This window comes from Culex pipiens, chromosome 3, assembly GCF_016801865.2.
Source record: "Culex pipiens pallens isolate TS chromosome 3, TS_CPP_V2, whole genome shotgun sequence".
NCBI classification, from domain to species: Eukaryota; Metazoa; Arthropoda; class Insecta; order Diptera; family Culicidae; genus Culex; species Culex pipiens.
The window spans coordinates 23,202,749-23,219,393 of record NC_068939.1 but is presented as its reverse complement, the minus strand read 5'-3'; the positions used below and the strand labels follow the sequence as shown (position 1 = coordinate 23,219,393).

The window sequence follows — 16,645 nt, the reverse complement described above, 5'->3', positions numbered from 1 at the left end:
AAATCATAAATACAAAAAAATATCGTTTTTAGAAAGTCTCAGAGAATTGCTCATATAACTTTAAAATGATACATAAGTTTTCCCGATGTTTTGTTGACCCTCATTACATCCACCATTTAAGGTAAATCTAGAATTACTAAAATAAAGTACAGTAACGACAAAAAAACATACACAGTGACACACACACTTACACATATACACACCAATATAATCTTTAAAAAGAGAGAGGCATTACAATCAAATTGTGAGTGTGTGAACGAGAGAACAAGAGCAACAACCCAGTAAAACAACATACCAAGTCAATATCTCCTAATATCTTAAACCAACACTAAACGAGAAAAAAAAGAAAGAGAGAAAGAGAGTCGAGTAGAATATATACTAATTAACAAATTGATTAGCGTTTAACCAATTCTAGAAGGAGGAAAACAAACAAAAAAAAAACTTTACGTGGTGAACAGAAGCAAAGTATGTTGGTTTTTTGAAAGAAAGAGAAAAATAAATTAAATTATCGCCGATTCCACTAAACAAAGAAAAAAAGAGCAAAAAAATGCAACTTTAGCAAACAAAACTAATGAAATGGCTAAATATTGAAAATATACCTATTCATTGTGCATTTGAAAGAACGGAATGAAACATTCGGGATTAAACGATAGTGTGCTGATGTGAAAGCTAGCACCCAGCAGCAGCATCATATTGAAAGTTTCCTTTTTTTTCCTTACTTTTTTCCTATTGGTTGTCACGAATCTTTTTTTGTAGTTTTTCGTTAGTGTTACTACTATTTATTATTTGTTTAAAAAAAAGAAGCCTGGCTCATTTACTCAGAGTAAAGGCCAAGCATCAAGCAACTGAAACTAGGAACAACTGAACAAAACTATATACATTCGAATTAGGCTTAGTGAAAACAACTATGGTTTTAGTTCTTGGACTTGATTAAAAAAATCGAGAAAGTGAAACAAAAAATGTACATTGAAAACTCCAGAAAAGAGAGACAGAGAGAAAGAGAAAAGTTAAAATAAAATTCAACGCTTTTCATATTAAAAAAATATAAAACAACTTGCTTTCATTACTTTTCTTTATTAATTTTTCCTCGATACACAATTGTCCATTTGAATCGGAATCCCTTCGCAAACGTGTCCTGTCCCGCCTAGGAATGATTGCAAAATCAAAAACGTGAGATGCAAGAGAAAAGAAGCCACACGCTCCTCTACCACGACAAACGTAAACAAAATAAAAAACAGTAAACACACCTCGAAAAGGACTCGAGCAAAACAAAGTCAAAAAGTAGAAAACAAACATGTGCGATTTGAAGCAACAATGAAAATGCCTTTGGTTTAATCAATTTGTGTTTTTTTCTATCTCTTAATTTATTAGTTTGTTCAAAATTCTCCTAGCTTCTTCTTCTCCTAATTCTTGTTCTTCTTTAAAACTCCCGATTTGTTGTGACGAAAAACAAATACGATTAAAGTTAGAGAGTAGTTAGATCGCAGCGCTCAGCGAGAGAGAAACCGCAATGAAAAACTAAAAATCATACCGTTTCAACCGTAGTTCGTAAAAAAAATCAAATGCAAAAAAAAAAATGAAACAATTCAAAGGTTCGTTTAACAAAAAACAGCGAATGCATTCACACGCAGCAGCAAAAAAGCACGATGAAATGGTGTATTTTTAATTATTCAGTCATGATTTAATTTATTTTTCCCATTCTTTCGAAACTTGTAACAACCACCAAAATATCTCCAATTTTCAAAAAAAAATCCAAACTCAGCGGAGGAGGCCAGTTTTTGAGTGTTTGAAAACATGTTTTAAGTTTTGTTTTTCTTGTTTGTTTTACTTCTTCCTAATTCTTCTTATACTCTACTTCGCGCAAATAATACCATCGTCCATCGCAAGCAAGCAAGCAAATTTACAGCGGTTTTTTTTGGTTTCATGGTTTTCCAGTTTGTTACCTTCTTTTTTTTAATACTCGGAAAAGGTTAAGAATTGAAATTAAGCTAAAGGCAGAATTTATTGTTCGTCCCGGTGTACAGGAAAAGAGAAACAAAAAATAATAATAACAGAAGAAAACATCGTAAATATCGGGTAAAATAACGTTTCGAAAGTAGGAGTGCTGAAACTTTAGGAGTCGTTTTGTGTGTTACTAACAGCAGGTCGTTTTGCAGTGTGGCTCCTTTTACTACTTGCTCGTTTTGATAGAAAACAAATCTGTGGCTAGGTTATTCGTCGTTGAAGTTTGTCCACCTTGTGCTGCTGTCTCCTTTGTTGCTAACAAATCGTTAGATTGAAGTTTTCCGGTAAGTAAAGGTGATCTGCGTTAAGGTCGTGTTAAGCAGGTATTAGATTATGACAAACAAACGAACAAACCCGCACTTTTTCGTGTTTGACAGTTTGCGGCAAACTCGCAAACAAAGCCAAATGTATGCAGGGCGACGTTTCTGCAAACAAATGCCGGCAAAAAAAAACAGAGCAGGCAAACTGCCAAATTGTTGTGTGTTTGCGCCTTTGTTTGTTTGCTTGTCGCAGTCTAATACGTCCTTAAGAAAAATAACAGGCAGATAATAAAAAAATATATGTTAAATCAAAAATTATGATTGAAAAAATGACATTTTTTATTTGATTTTCAATGCCTAAAAGCAGCAATTCTCCACGAAACCAGCATGATTCGACAAAAATGTTCGTATTTGTTTGTTTTGCCATTAGGGTGACCTACGCCGTGTTAGCGTGGTGCAAAAAATTGCCATTTTCGTCGATTTTTGCAAAAACCACATTTTTCAAAAAAAAAACCTATAACTCCGCACCATTTCAACCGATTTCAGCTGTCTTGAGCGCAAACGAAAGATAGGCTTTTAAGGAAAAATAGTTAAAAGTTTCAAATAGCTAGCCTAACGTTTGAAAAGGTCAAATGTAAACTTAAAATGCTTTCTAAAGGTCAAAAATAAAACCATCCACATTAACGACCCCCGGGTGTAACTTTTGACTGAATTTTCTGACCAATTTGGTGTCTTCGGCAAAGTTGTAGGTATTGTTGAGGATTTTTGAGAAAAAAATAGGTACACGAAAAAAAAATGCAGATTTTTTAATCAACTTTATTTTCACTAAAACTCATTTTTTTAAAAAAACGTATTTTTTGATTTTTGAGATTTTTTGAGATGTTTTAGGGGATAAAAATCCGCAACTTTTGAGCCATAGAAAAACATGGTCAAAAAATCTGCCGCCGAGTTATAAATTTTTGAAAAAATAGTGATTTTTGAAAAAAATCGAAGTTTCATGCAAAAACAAGTGTGACATTATTTTTTAATGCAAAATTAAATTTGCAATAGAAAAGTACTTTACAGATTTTTTGATAAAGGGCTCCGTTTTCATGATATAGCCACCGAAAGTTTGATTTTAGCGAAATATTTGCAGTTTTTAAATTTTTAAAAATAGTGACCATTTCTAAAAATGTCTTAATTTCACCAAAACAACCCACCATTTTTTAATGACGATATCTCAGCAACTAATGGTCCGATTTTCAATGTTATTACATGAAACATCCTATCCTATCCAATGATAGATCCGGACAACTTTTTCATCAAAATATTTGAGATCCGGCATCAAAAAAGTGTATGAATAACACTAAAGTGCTCGCAACTTTTGATAGGGTTGTCAGATCTTCAATGTGCTGGACGCGTTGGAAAGGTCTTTCAAATACCTTTCTAAAAATGTATAGCATGATAGGTATTCTTACAAAAACCACCCTTTTTACAATCTTCCGATGTTTTGCTGAAATCGTTTTTAGCATAACTTTTGAAATACTTTTCTAAACCTCATAATATTAACTAGGGTCTTGTGGGACTCCAAGACAAATCGAATGAGACCAAAACAGTCGGTTCAGCCAATCCAGAGATAATCGAGTGCATATTTTTTGGTGCACGGACTTACATCCAGACCAATGCTTGAAATGGGATCGATCACTGAACGGGATTGCTCGATAGTCGATAGAGCTTTCTGTCAGCGATCATTTCCCAAAACGATATTTGATCGCTGACACGCAACGCCTATCATGACCGTCATTGCTTGGCAACGGTCAGTGAACGTAAAACCGAAGACGAAACGAACGAAAAATGAGCACCACTCAAGCAGCCGCCCGAACGAGACAACGTGCTCTTTCTCTTTCTCTCGTTTTTGTCTCTCTCTTCCTAGTGTATGCTACGTGGTGACAGAAATCATATGATTGCTATCATTGGAGAGATGATCGGAATCTCGGTAGAATGTCAAACGACCGCTCTCTAGGCGATTTTTCTCCTGGAGGGAAGTCAATGATTGTGTGAGTGTCTTTGCGTAGCACTCATTCCTTTGTGTGTGAAACGAACGAAAGCAAAATGTAGAAATCAGGTTGTCGTGGTGAAGACGATTGGAGTGCTCTGTCAGCTATCACAAAAAAGTCGAAATTTCGCAAGCCCTGATCCAGACACACACAGACTCTTGTTCAGAATTTGATTCTGAGTCGATAGGTACACGTGCAGGTGGTTCTACGAGGTCGAATAAAGAAGTTCATTTTTCGAGTGATTTTATAGCCTTTCCTCATTGAGGTGAGGAAGGCAAAAAGTTGATTAAAAAATCTGCATTTTTTTCCGTGTACCTATTTTTTTTCTCAAAGGTTCTCAACAATACCTACAACTTTGCCGAAGACACCAAATTGGTCAGAAATTTCAGTCAAAAGTTAAAGCTGTTTGAATATTTACATACCATTGTATGGACAGCAGCCAAAATTGTATGGAGACTTGTATGGCAAAACTAATAATGCAAAATGACTTCTTTTGACATAGGGAATGCATGGACAAAGTTTCATTCAAAACAGATATGACAACACTTTTCAAAATAAATGTCGAAAAGTTCTACTTTTCAGCACTGAAATGGGTGGGGAAAAGTTGAACTTTTCAGCACTTGTTTTAAAAGTAATACTTTTCAACATTTTTTTGTTATTCAAACGATTTACTGACAAAATACATGAACATTTCTCGGGTGAGTTTTCAAAAAGCTGTAAGAGACATCGTGACCTCCGGCACAAATTTTCGTTTTTTCTCTAAATATAAACAATATTACATTTGTTTTTAGCACTTCAAGGACGTGTAAATGTACCATTTCAAGCATTTTTGAAATTGTTTTTTCGTAAGTAGGTCGAATACCGATGCATAAAAGGCTTTGTTTGCCGATGGCTCTTATGTCTTTTTGAAAACTAATGCGAGATTTGACTTATAATTTCACTCAATGGGTGTTTTCAGAAATGCAAAAAATGTTGTATGGAACTCGTTGCAAAACTTGAATTTTTGAGCACTCGTCGTATTTATTCAACTCGCTGAACCTCGTTGGATAAATGTACGACTCGTGCTGAAAAAAATGTCTTTTTGCAACTTATTGCATAAACTTTTATTATCTGTTGGACCAATTTCAATTATAAAAACCTAAACAGTCTAGCCACTATTTTCTGAAGGCCTTGCTAAAAATTAACTTCAGATAATTGAATCATGGAAAACTTGTCTTACTTTTCATTGTCAAGCTACGTAAAGTGATTTGGAATTTTTAATCCAAGAATTCGGCCAAAATGGTGGTGACGAAATTCTGAAAAAATGGCGTTTTATAATTTAATAATCAGCTATTCAAATTTGACTGAAATGGAGTCGCGGAACTCACATTTGATTTTAAAAGCAAGAAAATAAAAAAATAATACAAAATTCCAATGTTCATATTCAAAAATAAAATAAGTTGTCACAAACTTCGAAGGTACTTAAAATTAAAAAAAAACCTTTCGAACTTGTTGGGACCTTTGAATAACATTTTTTCCCATAAATTCAGGAACTTAATAGTTTTAGAATAAATAAAAAATAATTTTAATATTAGTTTAAAACATTAAACCAATGTTTTTTTTGTCTTGTCTAAATTCTAAATTCGATCGATACAACATTCTTGTTGTAAACTTACCATTTCTTAAAGATTTTTTTTAAAGCAAAGTTGCTTGCATATCTGCAAACAAATTCAAACATGCCAATTCATGGTGTTTATGGATCAAGCATTGAATTTGATTTGAGAAATTAGTTGTCAGTGTCGTACACATGAAGCCAAAAGGAAACAAAATCATGCGGAAAAAACCATCAGCCATTTTTCATTAACATAATTTAAGTAAGTCTTTGCTTGCTTGCGATGAACGGTACCACTCCTCCGATCAAACCAGCTCTCTCCCAACAATGCGATTTTTTTTCTATCCTCCCCCTTATAAAACATCAAATAGGCCGACTCGACCGTCACCACCACGACACCCACCGCGGCGGACGACCCGGAACTGCCGGTGACGGGTTCGCTCATCAGCACAACGAGCACGATCAAGACGGCGGCCAGCACGAGCGCCAACGACAGCAAGCCGCAGATTCTGTCCAACATTGTCATCAACGGGGGCGGCACGGGGACGCCGATCAACCCGCTGGTCAAGAAGGAACTGCAGAAGGTGCTTAGCCGGAAGGTTCCGACGGACGAGCAGCAGGATGTGGCCGTGGCGGAGACTGTGTTGAAGGAGGAGGACTCTGAGGACGGGGACGGAGGCGGCGGGGAGGTCAAGGACGATGGGTCGTTTGTCGTGACGGCGGATTACATTCAGCAGAGTAGGTTTTCTGTTTATTTTTTGAAGTTGGTTTGGAATTAATTCTTTTTTGTGGTTTCAGCAATCAAAAATGCCTTGAAGCAGGAGAATCTCAACCCGGAGATTGAGGAAAAGTTGCTGAATCTGCAGCGGTACCAGGAGAAGCAGATGAAGGTGGACGATCGGGGTGGGGCGGCGATTGCGTTGCAGCACAACTACAGCAACATGAGTTCGTCCCGGGAGCATCATCAACACCACAGCCAGAGTACGCCGTCCAAGGCCAAGAAGCGGGTTTACCGCGGCGAGGACGACGATGACGAGTGGATGATGGACACGCCGAAGCGACGACCAACGAAAGCTGGTGGCGTTGGTGGAGGAGGCAGTGTTGGCAGTTCCGTTAGCTCGGTCGAGAGGAAGAGCGGAATTGTGGTTGGGGGCTTGGAGACGACTCCGTGTTCCTCGAGTAAAAAGCGTACGATCTCACAAAATGAAGCGACGGCCGCAGCCGCAGCAGCGGCAGTTGTGGCCTCCGTTAAGGCTGAAACGATGGGCATTGACATGCCGGTTCCGTTGGAGAGTCCAACGACAACCACGACACCAACACCCGCATCTTCGACGTTCAACGCCCGCTCGGAGGCGGCTCGCCGCGGTGTCGAGAAGCGACGGCAGCAACAAGCTCTACTCCAGCAACAGCAACGCCAGAACAAGCTGCAGGCCCAGCTGAACCGCCACAAGGAGCAACTCAAGAAGGACATTCTCAAGAAGCGATCTCATCTGGAACGGGAACTGCAGGTACAGATCCAGAAGGAACTGTCGGCGGAACTCGCTACGCGCTGCAAGCAGGAACAGCAGCAAATCAAACAGGAAAGCAGCGCTGCCAAACCGGGCCAGACGGGGGTGGCGTCGGCGGCGGCCGCCGTCGAGAAGGGCGGTTCTGCGAGGAAAAAGTAAGTTCTTTTTGTTGATCAATTTTGTGATTTCTTGTCAATTCTACTTATTTGCACACAGAACCACGTCAACGTCCAAGGAGAACAACCAAAAGGGACAGAAACATGCCAACAACGCGAGCAAAGCGTCCACCGCGGACAAGCCCTCCAAGTCGGGCAGCAGTAAACGAATGTCCAAGGGGAAAAAGGAGAAGATTTACTGCGTCTGCCGGAAGCCGTACGACGATACGAAGTGAGTTACGACCTTGATCTCGAAAAAGGAGAGGTTCGACTTAAAAATTGTTTTTTTCCCCCGCAGATTCTACGTGGGTTGTGATCTGTGCAATAACTGGTTCCACGGCGACTGCGTCGGCATCACCGAGGAGCAATCGAAGGAGGTCAACGAGTTTGTGTGCAGCGAGTGCAAGCACGCCCGGGAAACGCAGGAGCTGTACTGTCTGTGCAAGCAGCCGTACGACGAGTCGCAGTGAGTAGCAAAATTGGTTGGGCATTGCCGGGGTTCGGGTGGCCACAACGGTGTTTGAAAAAATCTAGAAAATCTCGGGAATTCGATTAGTTTGATTTCAAATAAGCTAATGGCTCTGACAACTTGATCATTTTCGTTAAGGAAATTGTGCAATCAATAATTAACCCTCTACAACCCAACCCCGCCTCTAGGCGGGCTTCAATCCTAAAAATTTGCCAAAAATCCATTTTTCAACCATGTTTTGAACTTCAAAATGCAGTGGAAAGAAAAATTATTGAAATTTTAGAAAATTTTAGGTTTGGAAGCATGACTTGTTTTATGTGACTTTGGCAATGTTAACTAGAAGTCATTTTGTCTGGGATCAACTTTGGAATGTATTACAAAAGGTCGAATGGACAAAAGGTCGAATGGACAAAAGGTCGAATGCCAAAAGGTCGAATGGACAAATGGTCGAATGGACAAAAGGTCGAAAGTGGACAAAAAGTCGAATGGACAAAACGTCGAAAGGACAAAAGGTCGAACTTAAAAAAAACATTTTACCAAACAAAACTTTTGATTTGAGCCTAAATACACAAATAATGATGAGGTGATTTAAAAAATTTCTTTAATTTCACTTCTATATTCTTAAAAATTTAGAGGTCTTCTGAATAAAAACTTGCCCCCGGATTGTTGGAGGCTTTTTGAAAAGGGGGGGGGGGGGGATAGAGGGGGTTTTCTATAAAAATATAAATAAATACGATTGTTTTTTTTTATTTATACAGCTATGTTTTTGAAGTCAGATTTTTCTTAGAATCTATTGTGACCATGAAAGATAGATTGTAAAAGGTTAGAAAACTTACACAATATTTTGAAAAAATCAAGACTTTTTCATTTTTCGAAACTATTTAAATTTTAATTTGAAAAAAAAAGTCTCTGAAATATTCCAACAATTTTTATAAATAAAATAAAAACTTTCAAAATATTTTTTTAAGAAGTAATTTTTTAAAAAAGAACCGAATATATTTGAAAGAATGGAAAAATTCACAAAATCATTACGACAGTCAAAAATAGGTTTTTAAAAATAAAATTAAAGCTTAAGAAATATTTTAGAAGTCGAACTTTTTTTTGAAGAACTGCTCATATTTAAAAGAACGGAAAAACTCACAAAAACATGACGGCAGTCAAGAGTAAGTTGTTTTTAAAATAACAAACAAACTTTCAAAATATTTTAAAAGTCGATCTTTTGTTTTAAGGAACTGCTCATGTTTGAAAGAAGGAAAAACTCACAAAAATATTTTGACAATCAAGAATTTGTTGTTTTTAACTATAAAAATAAACTTCCAACATTTTTCAGAAGCCGAACTTTTTTTTTCAAAGATCTGCTCATGTTTGGAAGAATGGAAATCTTCTCAAAAACTGGTTTGAAATTATTCTACTTAAAAGATCATTACTATAAGGATGGATAAAAAACGAAGTTGACTTTAGAGCTGTCGGCCACCATTGCTAGTACCAACCACTAGTGTCTTCCTTTTTAACTACAAGGATGGATAAACCAAAGAATTAACTCAGAAAAAAAATCAGACTTGATTGCAAGAAAAATTTCTTTTCAAGATTTTGTATAAGTTTATAATTACAATTATTTGTTTCATTTTTTCACATTCGACCTTTTGTCCATTCGACCTTTTGTCTATTCGACCTTTTGTCCACTTTCGACCTTTTGTCCATTCGACCTTTTGGCATTCGACCTTTTGTCCATTCGAACTTATGTCTTTCGACCTTTTGTCGCACATCCCCCAGAATATGCCTCTACTCATTTTTTTTTAAATTTAATTGACAATGGATCCTTTTATAGCACAAAATGTGAAAAGCAAGCAAAAAATTAAAAAAAATGACATGAAAAAATTTGATAGTCAAAAGGTAACGATAAACGGTGTTAGAATAAGCCAAATACTATCAGAAACAAACATAAACTAAACAAGATTAATGCAAATAAAATACTAAAAATGAAACAGGAAAAACATAAAACAAGAGAAGTAAAGTTTTTCGTAGAACAAAAGTTGCTCAAAATTACTTGCTTAACATGGGAAAAATGGATAATTCCCAAAAAAAATTGGGCTTTAGAGGGTTAATCTATGAAAAAACCACAATGATTCTTGCCGTCATTGGCAACATGAGAAAAATTTTATGTTTGCCAAAATCGAGAAATTAAAAAAAGTGTATTTTGACAAATCATGGGTTTCCTATGCAGATAAGACCTTTTGAAAATTTAATCTAGAAATAATTTATTTTCGGGGGGATAAAACTGTCAACATCTCCCGTATTGTTTATCCCAGCAATACATTGAGTCTGGGGTTGAGATTGGGTCATACAAATTCCAGCATCCAGTCCCAATGTCACCCCTGATTAATTAAAGTTATTTAATTAAAAGCTAACTCACCAACATAATGTATTTATCAAAAAAGTTTTTGTTTTTCGTCAAAAATAATCAACGTTTAGTCATTTTGGAATGGCTTTAAACCTTTAGTTTTATTAAAGGAGATATTAGACTACGACAAACAAACAAACAAACTCGCACTTTTTTAAAGTTTGGCAGTTTGCCTGCTTGCGAGTTTGGCAAACTGTCCAACCTCAAAAAGTGCGTGTTTATTTGTTTGTCTGTCCTAGTCTAATACCCCCTTAACATTCCGGAAGCTTCAGGAAGACAGTGTTGCCAAAAAAAAGGTAAGCAAATCGGGTGTTGCTAGAATCGTAGGGTGCCATTCATGTGGGAAATCGGGAACAAAATTCAAGAACCTTAACACGGCGTAGGCCACCCTATTTGCCAAACAAAAAAAATACGGGTCCCACTCCAATTTTTGGCCCAATCCGTTTCCATTTTTTCATATCGTGCTGTTTTTGTGGGTAATTGCTGTTACAGACGTACATTTATCCAACGAGGTTCACCGAGTTGAATAAATAAGACGAGTGCTGAAAAAAATCAAGTCTTGCAGCGAGTTGCATACAACATTTTTAACAATTCTGAAAAACATCTTTTAAATTGAATTTTGAGTCAAATCTAGTTTCTATAAGCTATTGTGTTTCATATGTTTTTCGGACCTTTTTTTAAAAAAATAATCAAGCAATATCCAATTGATTAGTCGATTCACAGTTCACATGAAAACAATATTGAAAAGAATTATTTTTCGATACAAGTGCTGAAAAGTTCAACTTTTCAGTACCCATTTCAGTGCTAAAAAGTATAAATTTTTACTTTAAGTTTTTTTTATATTTTGGTAGCGAAAAGTAGGCCGTTTTGTCATTTTGTGAAATGAAATTTTCAATAAAATGTTGAAAATATCGATTGTTAATTATTCACAATACTTTTTCATCTTTTACCAGAGTTCAAATTTTGGGCCAAAGCTTGTTTGCTTTTTGATTTTGATTATTCATAAACATTTTTTAACGATTTCCAACCTTTAAAATTTATATTGGAAAATTTACAAAATTCAAGAATATATTAAAGTCACCACTCTGAAAATGAGCTGGCACTGTATTTCAAACCATTGAAATATCAAAATACTTGGTAATTAACCCTCTACAACCCAACCCCACGTTTAGGCGGGCTTCGATCTAAAATTTCGCCAAAAATCAATTTTCAACCAATTTTTGATCTTTAAAAAGCAGTTGTAAGAAAAATGATTGAAATTTAAGAAAATTTTATTGTTGAAAGTTTGACTTGTTTTATGCGATTTTGCCATTTTTTTAAAAAAGGTATGTTTTTCTTGGGTCAACTTTTGCTATGTTTTCCACTAACATTTCCGGTATTTTTTTGCAAAAAATAAGTATGCAGTAATTTTTGCAATGTTTCAGACTTTGTCTCTTCGCATTTTTCTATAATTTTAATAGAAAGGCAAAAAGTAATGACAGGAAATAATAGAATAACCCAAACACTATTAGAAATTTAACAAGATAAATGCAAATTGAAAAAAAACTAAAAATGAAGCATAAATAAAAACATAAAACAAGATAAGTAAAGTTTTACGTAGAACAAAAGTTGCTCAAAATAATCTCCTAAACACGATAAAAATAAAATCGAAAAAATGGGCATTAGAGGGTCAATATCAAAATCTAGTGGCCACCCTGTAGCATCAACATCAAGCATTGAAGCAAATCTGATCTCCTTGTTTACTCCTTTCCGTAGATTCTACATTTGCTGTGATAAGTGCCAGGACTGGTTCCACGGGCGCTGCGTGGGCATCCTGCAGAGCGAGGCCGAGTTCATCGACGAGTACATCTGCCCGAACTGCCAGATCAACAACTCGGTCAACTTTGCCAACATGAAGTCGCTGAGCGCGAAGGAGTTTGACAACCTGAAGAAACTCGTCAAGCAGATTCAGGTGAGGCGATTGGTTTGAACCTCTGAAGGTGATTTAGGTTACTAAAGTGTGTTCCTTTTGCAGCAACACAAAAGCGCGTGGCCCTTTATGGAACCGGTCGATCCCGACGAGGCTCCGGACTACTACCGAGTCATCAAGGAACCGATGGGTAAGTGTTAAGAGATGTTCAACTGGCAAACTGGTTTTACTAACCAAGATATTTTCCCACTTCCAGACCTCCAGAAGATCGAGGGCAAGGTGGACGCCCAGAACTACCACACGCTGTCGGAGTTTATCGGTGACATGACCAAGATCTTCGACAACTGCCGGTACTACAACCCGAAGGAGAGTCAGTTTTACCGGTGCGCCGAGTCGCTCGAGTCGTTCTTTGTGCAGAAGATTAAGTTCTTCCGCGAGAATCTGGTCGACAAGAAGGCAGCGGCGGCGGGAGCGGCTGCCGCGGCAACTTCCTCGTAGAAGCGGAGCTCGAAAAACGTTTCTACGTTTCAACCGTTCCGATGAGCAGGAAGAGGAATGAATATTTTTGTTTAAGCTAATAAACATGAAGTTACACAAACACACACACACGCACCCCCTCCCTTATACAATAACACAATTGTAGATTTGAGTTAGGTTTACGTCCTCCCCCCAAAAAAACACAAAAACATTTACAGTAGCGGGTCCGCGCGTTGACCCGCTGTTTTAAACATTACCTTGAAGTTGTGGTAGAATACAGGATTAATTTATTTTAGCAAACGCCACTAGGCTTGGCGCAGTTCTTTCTTTCGGTACCTTTAACTAGAGCGTTGGTTAGATTTCAGCTGTGAACAAAGAAAGGGCGCTGCTGCAGCGTCGGCACGACGCTTTTGTAAATATTTAGAATAAAAAAAAAACCGTGTCGAAACAACAACAAAATTTTGTACATTTTTAAAAAGGCCTTCTCGAAAAAAAAGAAAACACAAATTTCTCCTACATTTTAAGTTTATTCGAGTGCAACCATTTTGAGTGTCATCAAGCGTCTTGTCCTGCTACAAACTAGCTTCTAGTACCTACACCCTTATTGTTAGAGAGAAACAAAACACAAACAAATTTGTCGATTGCGTTTGCGTCGCGATATTACTGCACCTATTGAGTATATTCACCAGAAAAAAGCCACGCCACGCCGAAACGGGAATGGTTTTACGCAACTGTACAGTTTGATTTTCTTTTAAAAACTCTTTTTGATCTTATTTTATGAAAATATTATCAAGCCAACGCGATTGTGTAATGTATATTTTGGTTATAGCGGTAAGATTATTACAGTGGAACGGCGATGGAAGAGTCGTTGTAGCGCGTATCGAGTTAGATGAAGTTTGAACATTATGCTAGGAATAGTTGTAAGGTTTTCCTTTTGGCGGTGGTTTCATTTGAAATGAAAAACGCCGCATGTAATAAGATGCTAGAGAGTACTAAACACAACTATTGTACACAAGAAAGAAACACATACACACACATTTATTGGTATACAATAAAAGGATGATTTATTTTCTGAAAAATAATGCTTTGTGGCGTTTTTATGTATTCCGTAAAAAGAGTGACATATTGAGAAATTTCTAGAGCAACGTTTTATAGGGGCGGTACGTCATTTTTCAAACACGTGTAATGAAAGGACGTAAGAGCAATGTCGAACCGCTTCCTTTAAATATTGCTCCAGATTCTCATATTAATCGGGATTGCCAATGAAACTGGATCGAAAAAAGATTTTTCTGAGTACCCTTTGTACGACCACAAAGAGTTTAAAATGGATTTTTAAACCAATTTTGAAAAATTAACCTCGCGGTCCTTCTTGACAGAAAAGCTCCTACTTGACAGCTCGTTCCAAGGGGACCATAGTTGATGCATCGAAAAAATGTTGTCTTGTCAAAAAAAAAATTGCATTAAAATTAAAAAAAGTAATCAGAAATGGTTTTAAATCGTGTTTTTTACCGTTGTACATAAAAATTTACATAGGGCTTTGATACCCAATTGTGATTTCGAAAAAAAATTACTTTGCTGAAGTTTTGTATTTATGTTTTATGCCATTAATTCACAAAAAAAACAGAACAACAAGTTGAATTCGACCACTTTTTCTAATACCAAAAAAAAAAAATAAAAATGTTAAAAATTTAAATTATAGGTCACGGTGTCAACATTTGAATGAAAAAAGCGTTTTAAAATGCATCATACACCTGTCCAGTTGTTTTGCAATAATTGATTTCCAAAATTTCTAAGTACTGACGAAATTTTATTTTTGCGAGGAAAATAAGTTTCTGCAGTGCTGTACATTGTAATTTCATAAAAGTGCAAAATATTTTTAAACGAGTCCAAACATGTTCAATATGCTTATCAATGCAGAAAAAGTCGATTTAGATTGTTCTCAGTTGATTACACTTCTATTTCCAGTTTTTTCACTAAAGTACTTTTTGATTACAAATTTGATTTAACATCGAAAAATGAAGTTGAAAGTTTTTTGCGACCAATATTTCGATTTTTTGAAAAAATCAGTATTAATTAAAAAAAATTATAACTCGGGCAAAGATTTTTTGCACAACCTGTAAACTGCCGCTCTAATCGTGTCCGTCCCATATGTAAAAACAGCAAGCCGAGAAAAACGCGTGTCAAAGTTTTCCCGCCCATAAGGCTACGTGTTAGAATTTCACGAAAAAGTGGATTTTCTCCGGATTTCTAGAACAAAGTACTACATTTTATTGGTTTTTCTGATAGTTTACATGATTTTGAACCAAACTGCATTGTTACCTCAAAATTGACGAAATTACATATGGGACAGACTAGCTTCGAGCGGCAGTAAATTTCTGAAAAGTTGGCATTTGATGTCCTCTAAAACATACCAGAAAATAAAAAAAAGTATTTTTTGCAAATCAAGTCTTAGTGACAAAAAGTGAATTAAAAATCACCAAAAAAAATTTACCGTGTATCATTTTTCAGTTTAGTCCTTATCCATACCTACAACTTTGCTGAAGACACAAAAATGATCAAAAAAATTCTTAATTAGATCCAGATTTTTTAATTTGCATGTATCATTTTTGTATGGACATCTGCCAAATTTGTATGGAAAATTATATGGACAAACTAATGATGCAAAATGACTTCTTTGTGCATCTACCAACTGTACGGATTTTTTCCTTACTATACGGATTTTCGAACCTCTTCGCGGATTTTTAACAGGCCGGAATTTTTGTAGGGAATTTCACGCATAATACGGATTTGTACGGAATGTTAACAACTTTTTAATCATTTAATTGCTGTTTTGATTTGGTCGAAGCTTTTGTTAACTAGAAATTTTTATTTTTCTGTGAGTTTGATTTAAAAAGGGAGAGTTTTCCGGGGTTTCCTCAATTCAAACTTGATTATCAATAATTCTAGAGTTTTTGAACTATTGTCTTTCATATGTTGATAGGACCTTTTAAAAAAAACTCTAGAATTGTTCTTTTAGAAATTCCTTACTAAATATATTTATCCATTTCCAAAGGCTTTCTAAAACTTGTGAAAACATTTGAACATTTGAATTAACAAATCTAAAGTATTTTTAAAGGTCCTATAAACTGTTGTGTTTCACATGTTATAGGACCTTTTCGCAATTCGCAATTCGCAATTTTCAGTGTAAGAACGGGCCTTGACCGATCTTATGCACCAGGTTCCCGACGAACACGCACTGCCCTTACACCTACATCTCACCCTTGCTCTGAGTCAGTACGAGCAGCACGCTAGAACACGCTTTGAGTGTTCGTGCCAGGCATGCACACCTTCTTTTCCGGTTACGCATTTTAACTCGGCCGGGGGTGGTACATTAAGTAGGGTTTGATGTAAGTATAAGCGCCTAACCATTTATAGTGTGCCTATCAACTTTCATTAAAGCAAAAACTGTTTTTTCTTTAGTTTGAATTCAAAAACTAGTTGTTATTTTACTGTGTATTGTTTTCTCCTGAAATATTCCCTAATGTTAAGTCGTGTTTATATGTTGCTATTTCTTTTGTCGCGGTGTTTTGTTACAATTTTGGTCCTAAGCATGTTATAAAAGTTTACCAAAAGTACAATAGTAATGTTTGTGTTAATCCTTTAATCATTCCATAAATTGAGTAAGGGCTCCAACCTTGCTTAAGAAAAAGGTGAAGTTTCAAAACAATGGACAGTGAAGGAAATATACTATGTAAAGAATCAAAAGTAAAAGAAAGATAGTAATTTATGAAGTAGATAAAGAAATTAACAATAGTTAATAAATAGAGGTAACAAACAAGCTTAGATTGTATTGAGG

At 36.2% G+C, this 16,645-nt stretch overlaps 1 protein-coding gene across 1 annotated transcript in view; it reads left to right on the top strand.

The window, feature by feature from the left end:
• LOC120418907 (nucleosome-remodeling factor subunit NURF301-like) overlaps positions 1-13,892 on the top strand; it is a 30,271-nt gene extending 16,379 nt beyond the window's left edge. The window contains exons 10-16 of the mRNA XM_039581434.1: positions 6,263-6,629; positions 6,690-7,554; positions 7,616-7,786; positions 7,853-8,020; positions 12,180-12,375; positions 12,439-12,523; positions 12,590-13,892. Of these exons, the coding sequence (XP_039437368.1) occupies positions 6,263-6,629; positions 6,690-7,554; positions 7,616-7,786; positions 7,853-8,020; positions 12,180-12,375; positions 12,439-12,523; positions 12,590-12,831 (2,094 nt within the window). The 3' untranslated portion in view covers positions 12,832-13,892. The remainder of the gene's footprint in view (positions 1-6,262; positions 6,630-6,689; positions 7,555-7,615; positions 7,787-7,852; positions 8,021-12,179; positions 12,376-12,438; positions 12,524-12,589) is intronic.
• The last annotated feature ends 2,753 nt before the right edge of the window (positions 13,893-16,645 follow it).